The sequence below is a fragment of the Anomalospiza imberbis genome, chromosome 27 (assembly GCF_031753505.1).
Source record: "Anomalospiza imberbis isolate Cuckoo-Finch-1a 21T00152 chromosome 27, ASM3175350v1, whole genome shotgun sequence".
Taxonomy (NCBI): domain Eukaryota; kingdom Metazoa; phylum Chordata; class Aves; order Passeriformes; family Viduidae; genus Anomalospiza; species Anomalospiza imberbis.
Genome location: NC_089707.1, coordinates 2,687,823 through 2,703,561, shown reverse-complemented (window position 1 = coordinate 2,703,561; position 15,739 = coordinate 2,687,823). Strand labels below are relative to the sequence as shown.

Below are 15,739 nucleotides of genomic sequence, written 5' to 3'. Positions count from 1 at the left end.
TTTCAAAATTAACTATTTTTGGCAGCTTTTTGATTATGAAGGAAATTCTTCTTTTTGGTTCAGCATGAGATTCCAATTTGGGGAATGTCTTTTCAAGTGTCTTTTCCCTGTCTTTTTCAACATTTGCTTTTCTGAAGTGCTGCAAGACCACAGGTGTTTCAAACCAAAACCAAACCAAGCAATGACATTTATTTGAGTCGAAAAAAAGCAGTATTTATCTTCTCCAAGCATCTCTGCTGAGCTTACCCCTCTGCCAGCCTGACACCTTATCTGCTGTGACTGGTAGATCACCCACCAGCCGTGGTGAGGACCCAGAACTGAGGGCTGAGCTTTACCTCTGCACACAGGGGCAGGTAGTTGTAGACAGTGAGGGGGATCTTGGTCTGCTCTCCCCTGATGACGTGGTAGGGCAGCGTGAAGTCGATGAAGAAAGGTTTGAATGTCTTCAGCTCTGTCTGGCTGGCAATGCCCAGCCCCTGCTCCTCAGACAGGGCCACGGCCTCCGTGATCCACGTGGTGATGGAGTCGGGCACCTCCACCTGCAGCTGGGCTTCCCCCGAGCTGGCACTGCCAAAGCAACACGGAATAAAGTTCATCACTTCGATTAAATGGTTTTTAAGGATGTCCCCAAGCATTCTGGGGAATTCCCTCCAGATGCAGATTGAGCAGATAGCATTGTCTGCTTTGAGCTTTACAAAACGCTCCGTGTTTTCTATCAGTTTTGAGACCTGCAAATATTTATAAGCAGCAGAAATGCAAATAGTTACTCGTGCAAAACACAAATTCTTCCTGGATTAAAAACTTCATTTGCAGCCTCTCTTCCAAGTCACTTTTCTTAGAGGCAAATGTCTGCACAAAGTTAAAAAAAAAATCTAAACAAAACTCTGAAACAAACCCCAAAATCTAAATAGAAAGACAAGAAATAATCCCAGACCAAAGCCCTGGATAAAAACAGTTCAACAATAATTGATTTAATAGCTAGTGAAATAAAAGTGGGTTTTTTTGGAACTCATTTACCCTGTGTCCATTGCCACACTGCAGACCCTGCTTGAAAGCAAGGACAAATGAGAAACTTTCTAAACATCCAGTTCAGCAACTGCTTGTTTTGATTCAGAAACACTTTGGTTTGATTTGTTTTGGAATGACTGACTTAGAAATTTTCCAAACCTCTCATATTCTTTCAATGAGGACTGAAATTAGTTATCAAAAATCAAATCTCTGTGTATTTAGCATTCCTGTGCAGAGCACAACGGGATAGCATAAACCTGGTATCCTCTTCCATGCTTTATAAGAATAGAAATTCAGTTTTGTTCTTCAGACTTTGCTATTTCACTCCTGCAAAGCGGCTTTGGCCCTGCCTGGAACAAAAAACATTTCGTCTAACACAAGAACAAAAGCTATTTCATGGCTCAGCTGGCAGGATGATTGGTGCAGTTGTGAGTGCACCCCAAGGTTGTTTCCTCTCAAGTTCTTATTTATTCCCCTGAGCTTGACACACATGCTGCCAGCTTTGGGGGCATGGAAAATGAGAATGGGAGGTCTTCAGAAGTGTCCACCTTGACATGCTGTCCTCATCTGCAGAGGTGCCTGATGCACGCCCAGAACACACCAAGAGCTGCACTGCCTCTGCTTTTCAGATTTGCTCACACTTGAGGCACCAGTGAAGCACCTTGGCTTGGCTTTGCTCCTCTCAATAAATGAATTCTCAGTGAGCCTGAAGCTGTTGCTCCTGTCAGGAGCCAGGCAGCTCATCAGGGACTCACCTCTGTGTTTGTGTTACACAGGGAAAGGATTAAAACAATAAAAAGTGGAGATCACTGTGCTTGTTCAGCCAGACTCCAAGCACTGGCCAGTGAATGTGGTTCCCCCAGCTCAAACTCCAGAGGGAAAAGCCTTGGGAAATGCACTTGTATCATAGAAACATGGAATGGTTTGGGTTGGAAGGGACCCCAAAGCCCATCCAGTGCCACCCCTGCCATGGCAGGAACACCTTCACCGTCCCAGGCTGCTCCAAGCCCTGTCCAGCCTGGCCTTGGGCACTGCCAGGGACCCAGGGGCAGCCCCAGCTGCTCTGGGCACCCTGTGCCAGGGCTCCACAGAAAGATTTCTTCCCAATATCCAATCTAAACCTGCTTAAAGGCTGAAGTTATTTTAATGCCTTTTAAGCAGACACTTAGGTGCTCACCCTGACTGCAGTTTGCAGCTGATACCTGCACTGATGCTCAGCCCTGAGGAGCAGGCAGGGAGTCCTGGCTCCAGGGCTGGCAATATTCCAGCCTGTTTAACCGGACAATTTGTTGCAGCTGATGTTCTTTCCACTGGGATTTCAGCCCATAACCAGCATTAACATTATTTTCACACATGAGGGCACTTACTCTTCTGGGCACAGGGCCAAAGTACACACTCATTTCCAGCCATTAGACCCTCCAGCCAGGCTCTAGGAATTTTTAGAATTGGTTTGGGAAGTTGACATTAGGCTTTTGTTTCTTTTTTTTTTTTTTTTTAGGATTGTATATTATAATTATAAATGGTAGAAGAAAAAAAAAATTCTTTCTGTTCAAGAGAGTGGAAATTAAGGAATGCTCCAACGTAGTTGTTTCTAATGAAATGAAGCAGAGAAAATGCAATCTGCAACTTTTTATTCCACACTCTCCCACTTATAATTAACTGCCCTGGCTTGCTGAGGCCCAAACGGGCACCTCTGGAATTCTTTGTGTTATTTCTACAAAGCATATTTCATGCTCAATTGAACAGATTTGAATACACTTGCTCCAAGTTCCTGTCAAATTTAATTTACAATCATTTACTGAGAATGAAGTTTACTTGCAAACCTAGAGAAGCTTTTTAATAATTGCTTCAAATTATCCCAGATGTGCTGTTGTGGGATGGGTTAGTTATCTCTTCAGTAAGTTTTTTTTTTTAGTTCCAACTGTACCCAGAGTAAAGCAGGATTTGGGAGGCAGCAGATTGAGGTCTGGGGGAGATGTTCTTGCAGGAGATGACAGAGAAAGAAGGGCTCTGTGGAATTTGAAAGGCAATCAGTAGAGAATCAATGTGGGCACAACTGACAGGTTCAGCTTGAAGCAAGGGAACACAGTTCAGGACCAAAGGAAAGGTTGCAAAGATTGAAGTGGTAATGAAGAAAAACAGCAACAATAGGGGGAAAATAATTAAAAAAAAATTAAAATGTCAGAAAACGCCAGTGTCACTCATCAGATTTTAAAGAGCTCTGTTTACAACCCTCTGGATATAATTAATGCCAATACCTGACATTGAGGCAGTGCCAAATCCACGTCTCAGGGAAGAAGGTCCTTTTCCTCTTCTCTGCTCTGCTAGAACAAGAAATAAGATATTTTAATAAGATATTTCCAGCAGGCAGTGATAAATCAGAGTTATCACCTGACTCTGGCTCACATGACCAAAACTGGCTGGTGCAGACTCATTAAGGAGTGAATAACACAAATTACATGGTCTTTGGAAAGAATCCCTTTGTGTGCACACCCACTCTGCAGAAACAAGAATCTAAAAAATAGTACAACTAAGGTAACCTTTGCAACCAGCAGAAATAATGGAATCTAACATGAAATTGGTTTGTGATCCAAATTCTTTCACCAAATGGAATCAGGGGGAACAAATGCAGCAGGTGACTCCCAGCAGCAGTTACTGCAATCCCTCCTTTACATCCTTCTCCATCCCTGCTCTTTGAATTGTCTTGATTTCTAATACTTCAGTAATTTAATTCAGCTTTTTATACCTGTTATACTTCATTATCTATTTCTTAACTAATCCCAGAAGCTTGTCTTGATTTCTAATACTTCAGTAATTTAATTATACCTGTTATACTTCATTATTTATTTCTTAACTAACCCCAGAAGCTCCTCTGCTAAGGGAGGCTTCCAGGAAGTTCAGGATGCAGAGGGAAGGCCCATCCTCAGATGCAGAATCATTTGTGGTACTTCACAACCTTTCCTTCATGCAGATCCTCATTCTCTTGATTTTGACCACCAGCTGAATGGTCCAAATCATGAGCAATGAGTGACTCTGCAAAAACAGCTGTAGCTTGTAAATATTCCAAGAAATTCATAGCAAATTGCAAAGAAATATTCTTGAAAATTATAAATTAGCACTCTTTTCATATGTCATTTTTCCAGAATTAAATTAAATTTAACAAAGCAGTGTCAGTTAATTTTTTTTTTTTTACATCTACCAAGCCATTGGAAGAATTTCCCCATCACTGCCTTGTCTAAAACTGGGGGCATGGAGGTGGAAAACAGCTGAGAATAGTGAAAAAAAAAAAACAGCCAGGAGCATCACAGACAATAGATATTAAACCCCAAATGTTACCTTGGTGCTATTTTGGAATGCATGGTGGCCACCAAGGTGCCAGTGTGTGGCTGGAAGGCTGGGACAGCCTCATCTGTGTACATCCCTCCATTCTGCCTGTGGTTCAGGCTGACTATGTCAGTCATCACCACCAAGCCAGTTTCCTAGACAATGAAAAATCAACACCACAAAACAAAAACCAGCAAGGAAAAAAGGAATAAATAAAAAGAATTAAAGGAAAAGAACTAAATGTGCACTGATTTTTTTTAATAGAATCTCTCAATCATATTTCAACATTTACAGGGGAAATCTCAATTGAATTTGAGGATTTTTTTTAAGCTTTGTGTAAAAATGACTGTTAATGTGAAGGTGCATAGGCAGAGGCTTTATGAGAAAGCTCTTGTCTGCTTGGAAAATGCATTGAAATCAGTATCTGACATTACTGGGCAAGTGTGACAGGTAAAAAAAATCTTATTTTTTCCCCTAGAATACAACAACATCACAGCTCTTTACCCTTCCCAAAAGTTTCCAGTGTGCTCTGCTGCAGTGAGCAGGCTGCTCTTTCACCAGGCATCACCAGTTCTGCCCTGCCAGGGATGCCAAGCAAAATGAGAAGTGTCCACGCAGGGAAAGCTCCCAGCTCTGTCCCCTAAATGCTCTTATTCATGAGAGACAGCAGCTCCCAGCACCACTGGAGGATGAGCTTTGCTCTCTGCACACACCCCCAGTTCTTGCACACCAGGTGTGAGCCCCTGCATTCACACCAGCCTCCCAAAAATGAACTCTTTCCCAAGAGTTTGCAGCTCTCAGTAAGGACAAAAAAAGCTGCATCAGAGAAAAAAAAAAAAAACAAACCCTTAGACCCAAGGGGGAGAAGCAGCAGTGGGCAAAAATGAGGATTTGGAGTTTGTAATTAAGAGATGGAGGCACTGGGGGAATGTGTGAAAGGCAACACAATAAAACAATTTAGCTAAAATCAGAGGAAGGACAAAGAATGAAGAGATGGGGGATCTGTAGGAAGCAAGGATCATCATTATCAGCAGTTATGTGGATTAAAAAGGCAAAGAACAGCAAAGATCAGAGCTGTGGCACTGCTTCTCCAGGCCAGTCTGCATTTCAGAGGGGCAAGAAGGAGAAGATGTATAGAACATCAAACATTTACAGCTCAGCCTTTTCCTTGTCTCAGGGAGCAGGGGTTACACCCTGCAGTGGTGTGGAAAGCAAAGAAGGGATGGGAGCAGAGCCTGAAAGGGTGAATTTCTCAAATAGACTAGGGAACACCCATTTTAAACAAAAGCAAAGCAAAAAGCTCATGAAAACAGCAGTTTTTTTCTTAAGAGCTACAAATGACTGGTTTTCAGCTTTAAAGTTTGCACTGTTAGTATGCAAAGCAATGAAAAAGTGAATTAGTGCATGAGTATATTTAAAAAAACCAACTTGCTTTAAATGCTCAACTTTCAATTTGATTCAAAAGCACAGCACAGATCAAAGGAAATCAGATTTTTAAAATCTAGCCAGGTTTAACTATGGGAACACACCAATTAACTATAAATATATAGCATTTAAGGAGTAACCTGATCAAGGATATGAAGGTCTTTCATGCAGATGGCAACAGAAGCTGAAATTATTTCCAAAGGACAGTCCAAAAGGCTACAAGGAAAGATTCACATTCCCCCTTCCCTCCCTGCTGGAGTAGCTGCAGAAGAGATCTGCAAGCTCACCCTTGCCTGGAGGAACCTTCTGGTCCCTGTCTGATTCTCCAGAGCATCAGCATGAATTCCTTCAGCCAGCAGGATAACTGGCCCTCCCAAGATTGGATTGGCTAAAATCAAACCATGTTTCTCATATATCTTTGCTAGAACAGTGTACTCGGTTCTCAAAAATCACTTTTCATCCTACCCAGCTCTGATGTTGGGAAAAGCCCTGGAGCCTATGGAGCTGAAAATGCCCCTGGAAACATGAAAGCACAGAGGAGACTCTGCAGAGAAGAAAGGCTGGTTATGGGGCTGAAAAACACCCTGCAAATATGAAAAGCACAAAAAAGACACTGCAGAGAGAAGGGAGGCTGGTTATGGGGCTGAAAATCCCCCTGCAAATATGAAAAACACAAAAAAGACACTGCAGAGAGAAGGGAGGCTGGTTATGGGGCTGAAAATATCCCTGCAAACACAAAAGCAGAGAAGAGAGAAGGGAGGCTGCTTGTGGGGCTGAAAATGCCCCTGCAAACATAAAAGCAAAGAGAGAAGGAGACTGGTTATGGGGCTGAAAATGCCCCTGCAAACATGATGGCACAAAAGAGAGAAGGGAGGCTGGTTATGGGGCTGAAAATCCCCCTGCAAATATGAAAAACACAAAAAAGACACTGCAGAGAGAAGGGAGGCTGGTTATGGGGCTGAAAATGTCCCTGCAAACACAAAAGCAGAGAAGAGAGAAGGGAGGCTTGTTATGGGGCTGAAAATGCCCCTGCAAACATAAAAGCAAAGAGAGAAGGAGACTGGTTATGGGGCTGAAAATGCCCCTGCAAACATGAAAGCACAGAGAAGACAGAAGGGAGGCTGGCTCTTCCTACTGTGAAGGCGAAGCGAGCGTCCTTGGTGATGTCCCAGTGCCAGGGGAACACAGAAGATCTGCGGCGCCTACGGGAGGACATGCCGGGCCACCAGAAGTGCCCTTCTTCCTTTGGAGCTCCAAAAGCATCAGACACATCATACTCTGCAAGCTCCTGGAACACCTGCAGGGAAAGGGCACAGGCTGCTGTCCATGGCTGCTTCCTGCAGGTGGGTGAGGATCACAGGGGTGAGAAGAGGACATCAGTGCTTGAAGCTCGCTCTACCTGGCTGGCTGTCAGCTGGAAGCCTGTTTTGAGCAGGTAGACACTCTTGTCCACCGTGGCCATGCAGACACAGCTTCCTTTTGCAGCTCTGACCTTGATGTTCACAAGGTCACCAGGCCTGGTCTCGTTGGCCGAGAGCGTCACGGCAACCTGGGAAGGAAAATCCCATTAAACGCTGTGATTGTCCCAAAAACCAAAGAGCAACGAGGCAGCAGCCCTCCCTCTCCACTACCTGGTTCTCAAAGGAGGAGGTGACAGTGAACTGCAGGCTGTCTGTGACCCCCTCTCCGTTCTCCCTGACGTAGTACACCAGGAGCCGACCCAGGGGAGCCATGGAGTGAACGATTGAGAACCTCAGGAAGGTCACACACACCTCAACCTCTGCTGCAGGCGGGCTGGGAGGTGCTGAAAGAGGAATTGTGGAGAAAAAAAATAGATTTATCCCAGTCACTCCCTTCCTGCCCCCTTCTAATGCTGACAGGCACAGAACTCTCCATTCAGGACTTGCATTCTTCCCTCGTTCCTGCTGCACACCTTCTTGAGTTCAGAATCTTTTCCCTTTTCCTCCTTGTTGTGAAAGGTAATTAGCACTCATAATTTAATGAGCAGCATGGAGAAGGTGGTGAGGGAAGGATTACTCAGTGGTTTTCCAGGCATGAGATCAAGGAAACACACGGTTAAGTTATCAAGCCATTGAAATCAAACAGAAAATGTTATCTATTGCTGAAGAATGCTGATGAGAGAAAAGGAATAAGCTTGGAAAAGGATTATGCAGTTTATAGAGCAGAGAACCACTGGAGCTGTGTCATGGTTAAATAGAACCACAAAATGGCTTAGGTTGAAGGGACCTTTAAAGATCCTACTGTGGACAAGGATGTCTTTCACCAGACCAGGCTGCCCAAAGTCCCACACAACCTGGCCTTGAACTCTTCCCATGACAGAGCAGCCACAAAGCCTCTGAGCAAACTATAAATGCACAGCTCAGAACAAACCTTCAGTGCAGAAAACCATCACAAATCCTAAATTACTGATTGCCAGGAGCTTGGTGGGTACCTTGGTGGGCTCCTGTTACTCTTTCCCCAACTCCCAAAGTGGTTACCAGGACATCCAGACTTTTCCTTTGGCAGCTGTTATATCCATCTTCCCAATCCCACCATTTTTCACCCCCTGGCTCCCCAAATCCACCAGATTTGTATCTTTCTGTTACTCCTCATACAAACCAGGAGTCCACATTTCATTTCCTTACCCCTGTGGGCTGTGTGATCTCCCCATTTAATTTTCTCTAACATCCTCTCCTCAGTTTAAGCTCAACCAGTTTAACCAACTGCCCCAGCCCTGCCCTACACTTCCCTGCCACTCCACTCCAAGCAAATATTAGAGTTTTCTCAACTGAGAACAACTGCAGAAAGACCAAAGAAAACTTTTCAAGAGTTAACCCTCTTGAAGAATTCTTTTACATGCCTGAGGGCAATGGATTTCACTATTTTTCTTGCACAAAATTATCTATATTCTTTAAGGAGCATGACATTAACAGAAACGTTGTGGAAAGGTTGTTTTTCACTGAAAAGAAGGGTGAATTGCATTTCTGGTGCTGACTACCTGCTCCTGGGAGGCGTGTGAGGTCAGTGTTCTTCTCAAAGGGTGTGGTGGCTCTTTTGCTCCTCTGCTGGGTGACATTGCTGGGCTGCAGCCCCGACAGGACAATGTTCCCTCGTGATGCCACCTCGTAATGGAGAGTGAAGTTGCAAGGACAGGTGGATTTCACTGCAATCCAGGCCTCCTCTCCCACCTGCAGGCAGGGACAGAAAAGCCAAAGATTTGCTCTGTTATGAGCTTTGGGGTGATAAAGCACAGAAACGTGCTTGGGTTCCAGGCCACAGGAGGTGCGAGCCCTCTCCTAACAAATGGATGCATTGAAAAGTGTATTATTACATTAGCACTGTTCTCAGGGACTTTTTCCACAATAAAAAGGGGCTGTGTTCAGCTCTCCACTCGCTGCAAATCTACAGGAGAATGAGCTGGGGGTTGTATGCATTAATGGAACAATAAAGGAATCTCTGGAATCCTGGAAGTTAAGCCTTTTGGCACAGAGCAGCTGTCAGAATTGGTTGAATTTTAGACACCCCTTCAGTAGCCCAGCCCAAAAAAGGAAAGAGTTGGGTTGGGGGTGGGAAGAGATATGTGCTTGATAGTCTTTGCAGTTTAATTGTGATTACATCCATGTGGCAAATATCAATTCAAACATCACCATGAAATGACTGGGAAGAGATCTGAGGGAAAATGCTTTCAAATTACACAAAGTTTTGATAATAATTTGTAAGTTGGGCACTCAGGAAGGTGTCAAACACACAAATAAATGAGAAGAAATTTGCTTTTTTTGTCTTCAACTGATCTGATGCCTGCAAAAGGCTCCACAGCAGCACACCTGGGCACTGAAACTCTGCACCCAGAGGGGCTCGGTGAGTACTGAAGACCCCCGAGACAAAATCCCCCAGATTCCCAACAGAACAGACATCAGCCATGGGATTAGCACTGGTCATGTCTGGCTGAGCAATAATCACTCTGTGGAGCAGCAGACTTTCCTAGGAACACAAACTCCTTCCTTCTGGGATCTGAGGAGTGGCTGACACTTGTGTTCAGTAGGATTTCTTCAGTACCTTCCCCTCCTCACCCTCCTGCCATTAAAAGCAGAGTAGTTCCCAAATAAAAGCATTCAGGCTCGACAGAAAATCCCAAAGAAATGCTCTGGAAAACCTCTCTTTTTTCAGCTCCAAGTGCTCTCCCTGCAGAATGCACACATGGCACCAACCAAAAGGGCAGAACTGGGGCACAAAGAGCTGCTGATGGTTAAACAGTGAGAATGCCACAGAGTCCAAGAGGTGCCTCGTGACATCAAATATTTGAAGTATTAAGAATTCCCCAGAGCAAATGATGAAACAATTCATTAAAAAATGAATGTAGCTAATTGGAACACCCAGTAAGAGCTGGCAGTGCATGGAAACAGTTCCCACATCAGCTGGTCATCCAGCTCCAAGCTTTCCCACAGAAGAATTAGTTCTAATCAGGTTATAATAAGAACAATGTGTTCAGATTAGCAGTGTATAATCCCCTTTCCATACCTCAGGAAACTTGTAAAAGATTAATTAGCCATTAAACTTCCATGAAATGCAATGATAAAAAAAATGCTCTTATTTGGATACAAAGAGTCTGAAACCAACCTGACAGACCTGCTGATAACAAATCTCAGTGTGTTTATGGCCAAAACCCACTTTTTTTTTTCCACTGAGCAATACGCAGACCTTCAAAATATTTTCTTGGGTAAGAAGAAACCCTGAACAACTCTCAGAAAACATTATGCAACAGGAATCATGGTTAAATCAGATCTTTTCTCTAGGAAAGAAATCACAACAACTTTTATAGAGCAGAACTACATTTTTAGAGAGGCTCCTACAAAACCTACCAAAGAAGACAAGGCAATCATGTTCAGAGCTCAATAACTGGAAGATTGAACAGATCCAAATGAGATTTAAACTGGAAGTTCCAGTGAGATTACACAGCCTTAATTTTGGTCTTTAGTAATTCAGCCACTCCCACTAACATCACTTCCAATCATTTTCAGCAAGCAATGGGCATTACTGGAGGCACAGAACACACATTCAAATGTGGAAAACCGAAGTTTTCCATGCCTACACCCACCCCCTCTCTGAACAGAAAGGGCTGGATTTGAGGTGCTGCACAGAGCACCAAGGGAGTTGTGCTTAGCACCTTGTGTAGCCCACATCCAACAATTATTTGTTGAAGTGCAGCTCCTTCATCCTTTGTGGTGGAAAGAGTTCAGGATCCCAGAATCAGGAATGTCCAGAAATATTTAATTAGGACAAAGCACTTTAAACCAAGCAATGCTTGGATTTCATTTCCATGAGGGAAGGTGAAGCCAACGTACCTGGAAAGGTTTATCTGGTGCCTGGAGCTGGATGTGACACTTGCTGGGTGAGTACCAGCTGCTGATGGACAAGTAGTTGGGCAGATATTGATCCCCAGAGGGTTTCCCATCAATTGCTGTCACTTTGGTCTTAAAAAATGGGAAAAAAAAAAGTTACATCAATGTTATGCATAGAAAGCTCATTTTGCTCTTTCTCAATCTGTTCTCTCCTCTCGCATTTTATACCTTTCACCTTTCATCTCTTGACATCTTTACTCCCCAAATATTGGGCCCCTACTACCATGTTAAGTTGTATTTGGAGGAGCATCTTTTCATGGTGGTTATCACCATCAGCTCTCTTGGCAGCAAGAAACAAGCCAGTGTTTGCTGCGTTGAAATCCAGGAGCTGAAGCTAAAAGGCACTGATTTCCTGTTTGTAGCACTGATTTATAAAGTGCAGGTTTGACAAGATTAGTTACATTAAAGCCTGCTAATCCTGTAAGGAGCTTTTACCCACCTCCAGCCAGACATATTGGGCAGCTGTGGGGATGGAGGGGATTTCAAACTCCACCAGGCCATTCCTTGAGACCAGTTCACTTGTATAAACATTGTCCTTTGGCGTGAGCTCAGCTTTAATTCGGATGGTGACTCTGTCAGCTGGACTTCCATCAGGGTAAGTGACCTCTACCTGCACAGTGGGGCATTTATAGAACAATTTGCTTTAAATGATCAGCAATTCCAGGTGGGGGAAAATCACTGGGGTCGAGTCAGTGCAACTTAAATCAGCCACGTGGCTCTACTTTTAATCTCACCTTGCCTTTGTAAGGCAGCCCAGGTTTGAACTGTTTCCTGGTGTCCTTGGAGTACTTGATATCAATCAGCTGTTTCTGGACAGGTGTGGAGTCATCAAAGGTCACCTGCTTGCTGCCATCAGAGCTGATCACCGTGGCCCAGATGTTGACAGTGCCTCGGAAGTGCTCGGGGACATCTGCTGGCATCATGTCCCTGACACACACCTCGAACACGGCAGAGCCATCGATCTGGGGTGGGGCACACAAAGGAAAGGGGCTCTGCACACCCTCACAGGGCACAGAAAACAAACCTAAAGCACAGGCACCTGATGGGGGTTTGCAGCAGTGGGGGAAAAGAAAGAAAGAAAGGGGGGAAAAGAAAGAAAGGGGGGAAAAGAAAGAAAGGGGGGAAAAGAAAGAAAGGGGGGAAAAGAAAGAAAGGGGGGAAAAGAAAGAAAGGGGGGGAAAAGAAAGAAAGGGGGGGAAAAGAAAGAAAGGGGGGAAAAGAAAGAAAGGGGGGAAAAGAAAGAAAGGGGGGAAAAGAAAGAAAGGGGGGAAAAGAAAGAAAGGGGGGAAAAGAAAGAAAGGGGGGAAAAGAAAGAAAGGGGGGAAAAGAAAGAAAGGGGGGGAAAAGAAAGAAAGGGGGGAAAAGAAAGAAAGGGGGGAAAAGAAAGAAAGGGGGGAAAAGAAAGAAAGGGGGGAAAAGAAAGAAAGGGGGGAAAAGAAAGAAAGGGGGGAAAAGAAAGAAAGGGGGGAAAAGAAAGGGGGAAAGCTCATTTTCCTCCCTTAGCCATGGTCTGGACTAACTCTGTCACCTCAGGCTCCTGCTCTCCTCAGACTCACATGCTCTTAAGACAGATTAAAACTATGCCAACAAAATCTCATCCCACCAAATGTCAAAATATCCTGAGCTGGAAGGGACCCACAAGGATGTTCAGTCAAGCCCCTGGCCCTGCACAGACACCCCAACAATCCCACCCTGAGCATCCCTGAGAGCTCCTGGAGCTCTGGCAGCCTCAGGGCTGGGACCATTCCCTGGAGAGCCTGGGCAGTGCCCAGCACCCTCAGGGAAAAGAGCCTCCTCCTAATATCTAAAATCATCAACATACCATGTAAAAATAAGCAATGGCCCCAGTTATAATATTTACTTCTTCATTTTCTGATCTCCCATCAGCAGCAAAACAGAGCTGTGGGGTAAATGTTAAAGAAGACAGATCAGGCATTTTAGCACAGGTGAGTCCATGGTCTCGCTCACCTGGATGGTCTTGAGGACAGGGTGTCCCACTTCGTGTCTGTAGTACCCAACACCATTTATAGTCATATTGACAATTAATTTCCCTGTCACTGGTTTTCCAAATGTGTATCTGAAATGCAAAGAAGATGATTAATAACTTCCAGCTGGTTTCTGTTCTTCTGGTTATATAAAGACAATTACCAAGTTACCTGCACATCTAGAAAACATTACCACAGGAAGTTTTCCAGATTGTTATTTTTACCATGTTTTTGAAGGTAAAAACCTTCTCTTACATCAGAAATCATCTGACAAGCCTGCAGCAGGTGGGATCCAAGCTCCAGTGACTGCACTATGACCACAGCAATGAAAGCTGGCCTGGGACCTGTTCCTACCTGGCACGGACAGTTCCTTTTTCACACAGTGAAAGGTCACGGATGTAGCGAGGGGGATCAATCAGCAGCTCAAACTTTGGCAACACTACAATGAAAAGAAATAAAGCAGAATTTTTTTCAAGCAGATCTCATTGCCCAGCTTATAGCAAAAGTCCCCACAGCTCTGACAGGAGTTGGTTCTGATTTATCAGGGTAGCACCCAGCAGAGAGTCAACCAACAACAGCAGCAAACCAAAACCACTCTGGCAAGGTGACCTTAGCAAAGCTCCCAGTTAGCAGTGGCTGCATCCCTGAAATACATGGCTCTAAGGAATTTTTCCTCATGGCATTTTAAATGCAGTATTTCAGGTGTTTCATCTCAAGTGAAAGCATTTCACAGTGTTCTGCTCTTCCAAATGCACCTGGGTTAGGGCCAACTCACCGTATTTCTGCACCTCAAAGGATTTGTTGTAAGTGTGGCCCTGCATCTCAGCAAAGATGAGCCATTCCCCGAACACTGGCTGATCAGACAGGGGAAAAGTCATATTGACAATGCCTGAAAAGGGAAACAACACTCTGTGAGCTCTGTCACTCTCCAGCCCTTGCCAAGCCTTACTGAACACGACTCAGTGGAAGCAGAAGCAAAGGCAAATCACAGTACACAGAGGAAAAAAGAAATAATCTGCAACTTACCACAACAAAATGGCTTCAAGTTATTCCATTCTATCATCCGAGACCCTCGAGGATCCTGCAGGGAGGTTTAGGGATGAGAAAATGAGTATCACTCATACATTTAACTCAGTTTGCAACAAAACTTCCCTTTGTAATACACACACCTCACTGACAGCTCAAATGTAACCAATGCCTGTCAAAAATGTTCCAAAAAGACCTTACACCAGGGGCATTTGCTTTCTGGAGTTATATGTGTAAGCAATGCACACAAGTAAATGCTGTCAAGCAGCAGATCTTTCTCCTGCCTCAAGGTACCAGTCCTGGATGGGATGAACTGACCTCACTCCTAAAAGGAGCTGTACAAGCAGAAAGACAAATTTTAGATGACAAACCCAGATGAAATGAATCCTGCTGGTTTTGTCAGCATTAAATCTTCAACAAGAGTGAATTCTTCTGCTTTCTGACAGGTAAACACATTAAAAAAACAACTACAAAAAATCCAAAAACCAAAAAAACACCCACCACATAAAACCAACCAACCAAAAAACCAAAACATAAACACAGAAGGAACCTCTCATTCATGTCATAAGAAAGAAGACAGGAGAACCCTTTCCTTCCCAGGAATTTCTGCTCTCCACTATCTCTGTTTGGGTGTAGATATGAGGGTGGCCCTGCTCTGCCAGCCCAGCACATGAAGGATAGGAGTGGGTGGGCATTGAAAAGAAGGGAGAGGGAGTGGGGCTGTCACAGTTATAAAGCCCAGTGAACCAAGCCAATTCTTCTCAGGCTGAAAAATTGGAAATAATTTCTGAAACTGAAGTAGAAAACAAGGATATTTGCTGGTGATAGCGAAAAAAACAAGGCACAGAGATCAGATAGAGACACAGGGATAGATAATTGTATTGGTTAGAGGTGGGAATAGCCATAATGGACAGGAAAAGCACAAACTTGTTCCTTCAAATGCCACACAAACCTTGTACCTCTACAGGACAGGTGCTAGGTGGGCACACAGATACTCACCACCACATAAGCTTCAATCTGAAAGAAAAAAAGAAAAATAAAAGGCCACATGAAAAACTTTTCTGCTTTTTGTGATAAAGTGTTGAGTCAACATAAGCAAGGTGTGAGTTTGAACATCTCTTCTTTGCTAAGAGAAGCCTGAGAAATACACATTTAATTCACACATCTATCTGGAAAAGTGATAATTTACATATCTGTGCACTACCTAAATAAGGTGCAAGTTTCTGAAAAATTCTTGTCTCTGATCTGGCAGGGCTGCCTCCTATTTGCCAGCAGTCCAAAAGTTGGTATTCTCCTCCAATAAGAATATGACCAAGTGAAAAAAAAGCTAAATTACAAATAAAACAAGCTGTCACAAGCTATGCCCAAACAGGTTAAAAATCCAGTTCTGTTTCTGCATAAGAGTACATTTGAATAAAATGCAGGCTACCAAGTATCCCATCATATTGCACAGTGTGAAAGAAAACAGTTTTCTTTACCCTGTCGTTGACTGGCCTCAGGTCAGAAGTCACCATAAAGAGGTTTATCAACACTAAAAAAAGGAAAAGAGGGAATTTATCAGTCACCAGAGCT

The 15,739-nt window shown here is 43.9% G+C and overlaps 1 protein-coding gene across 5 annotated transcripts in view; it reads right to left on the bottom strand.

Moving 5' to 3' along the window:
• CPAMD8 (C3 and PZP like alpha-2-macroglobulin domain containing 8) overlaps positions 1–15,739 on the bottom strand; it is a 54,002-nt gene that overhangs the window by 33,279 nt on the left and 4,984 nt on the right. For 4 of the 5 annotated variants that reach the window (XR_010993801.1, XM_068173726.1, XM_068173729.1 and 1 more), the window contains exons 5-20: positions 15,646–15,698; positions 15,167–15,184; positions 14,168–14,222; positions 13,917–14,030; positions 13,496–13,580; positions 13,125–13,233; positions 11,891–12,118; positions 11,596–11,766; positions 11,100–11,228; positions 8,756–8,945; positions 7,389–7,561; positions 7,157–7,306; positions 6,893–7,054; positions 4,345–4,487; positions 3,267–3,332; positions 336–567 (exon numbers count right to left, since the gene is read on the bottom strand). Coding sequence is in view for 4 of the 5 variants with exons in the window: in XM_068173726.1 (XP_068029827.1) it covers positions 336–567; positions 3,267–3,332; positions 4,345–4,487; positions 6,893–7,054; positions 7,157–7,306; positions 7,389–7,561; positions 8,756–8,945; positions 11,100–11,228; positions 11,596–11,766; positions 11,891–12,118; positions 13,125–13,233; positions 13,496–13,580; positions 13,917–14,030; positions 14,168–14,222; positions 15,167–15,184; positions 15,646–15,698 (2,078 nt within the window). In the remaining variant the exon portion in view is untranslated. The remainder of the gene's footprint in view (positions 1–335; positions 568–3,266; positions 3,333–4,344; positions 4,488–6,892; positions 7,055–7,156; positions 7,307–7,388; positions 7,562–8,755; positions 8,946–11,099; positions 11,229–11,595; positions 11,767–11,890; positions 12,119–13,124; positions 13,234–13,495; positions 13,581–13,916; positions 14,031–14,167; positions 14,223–15,166; positions 15,185–15,645; positions 15,699–15,739) is intronic. The other variant, XM_068173728.1, reaches the window with a different exon arrangement.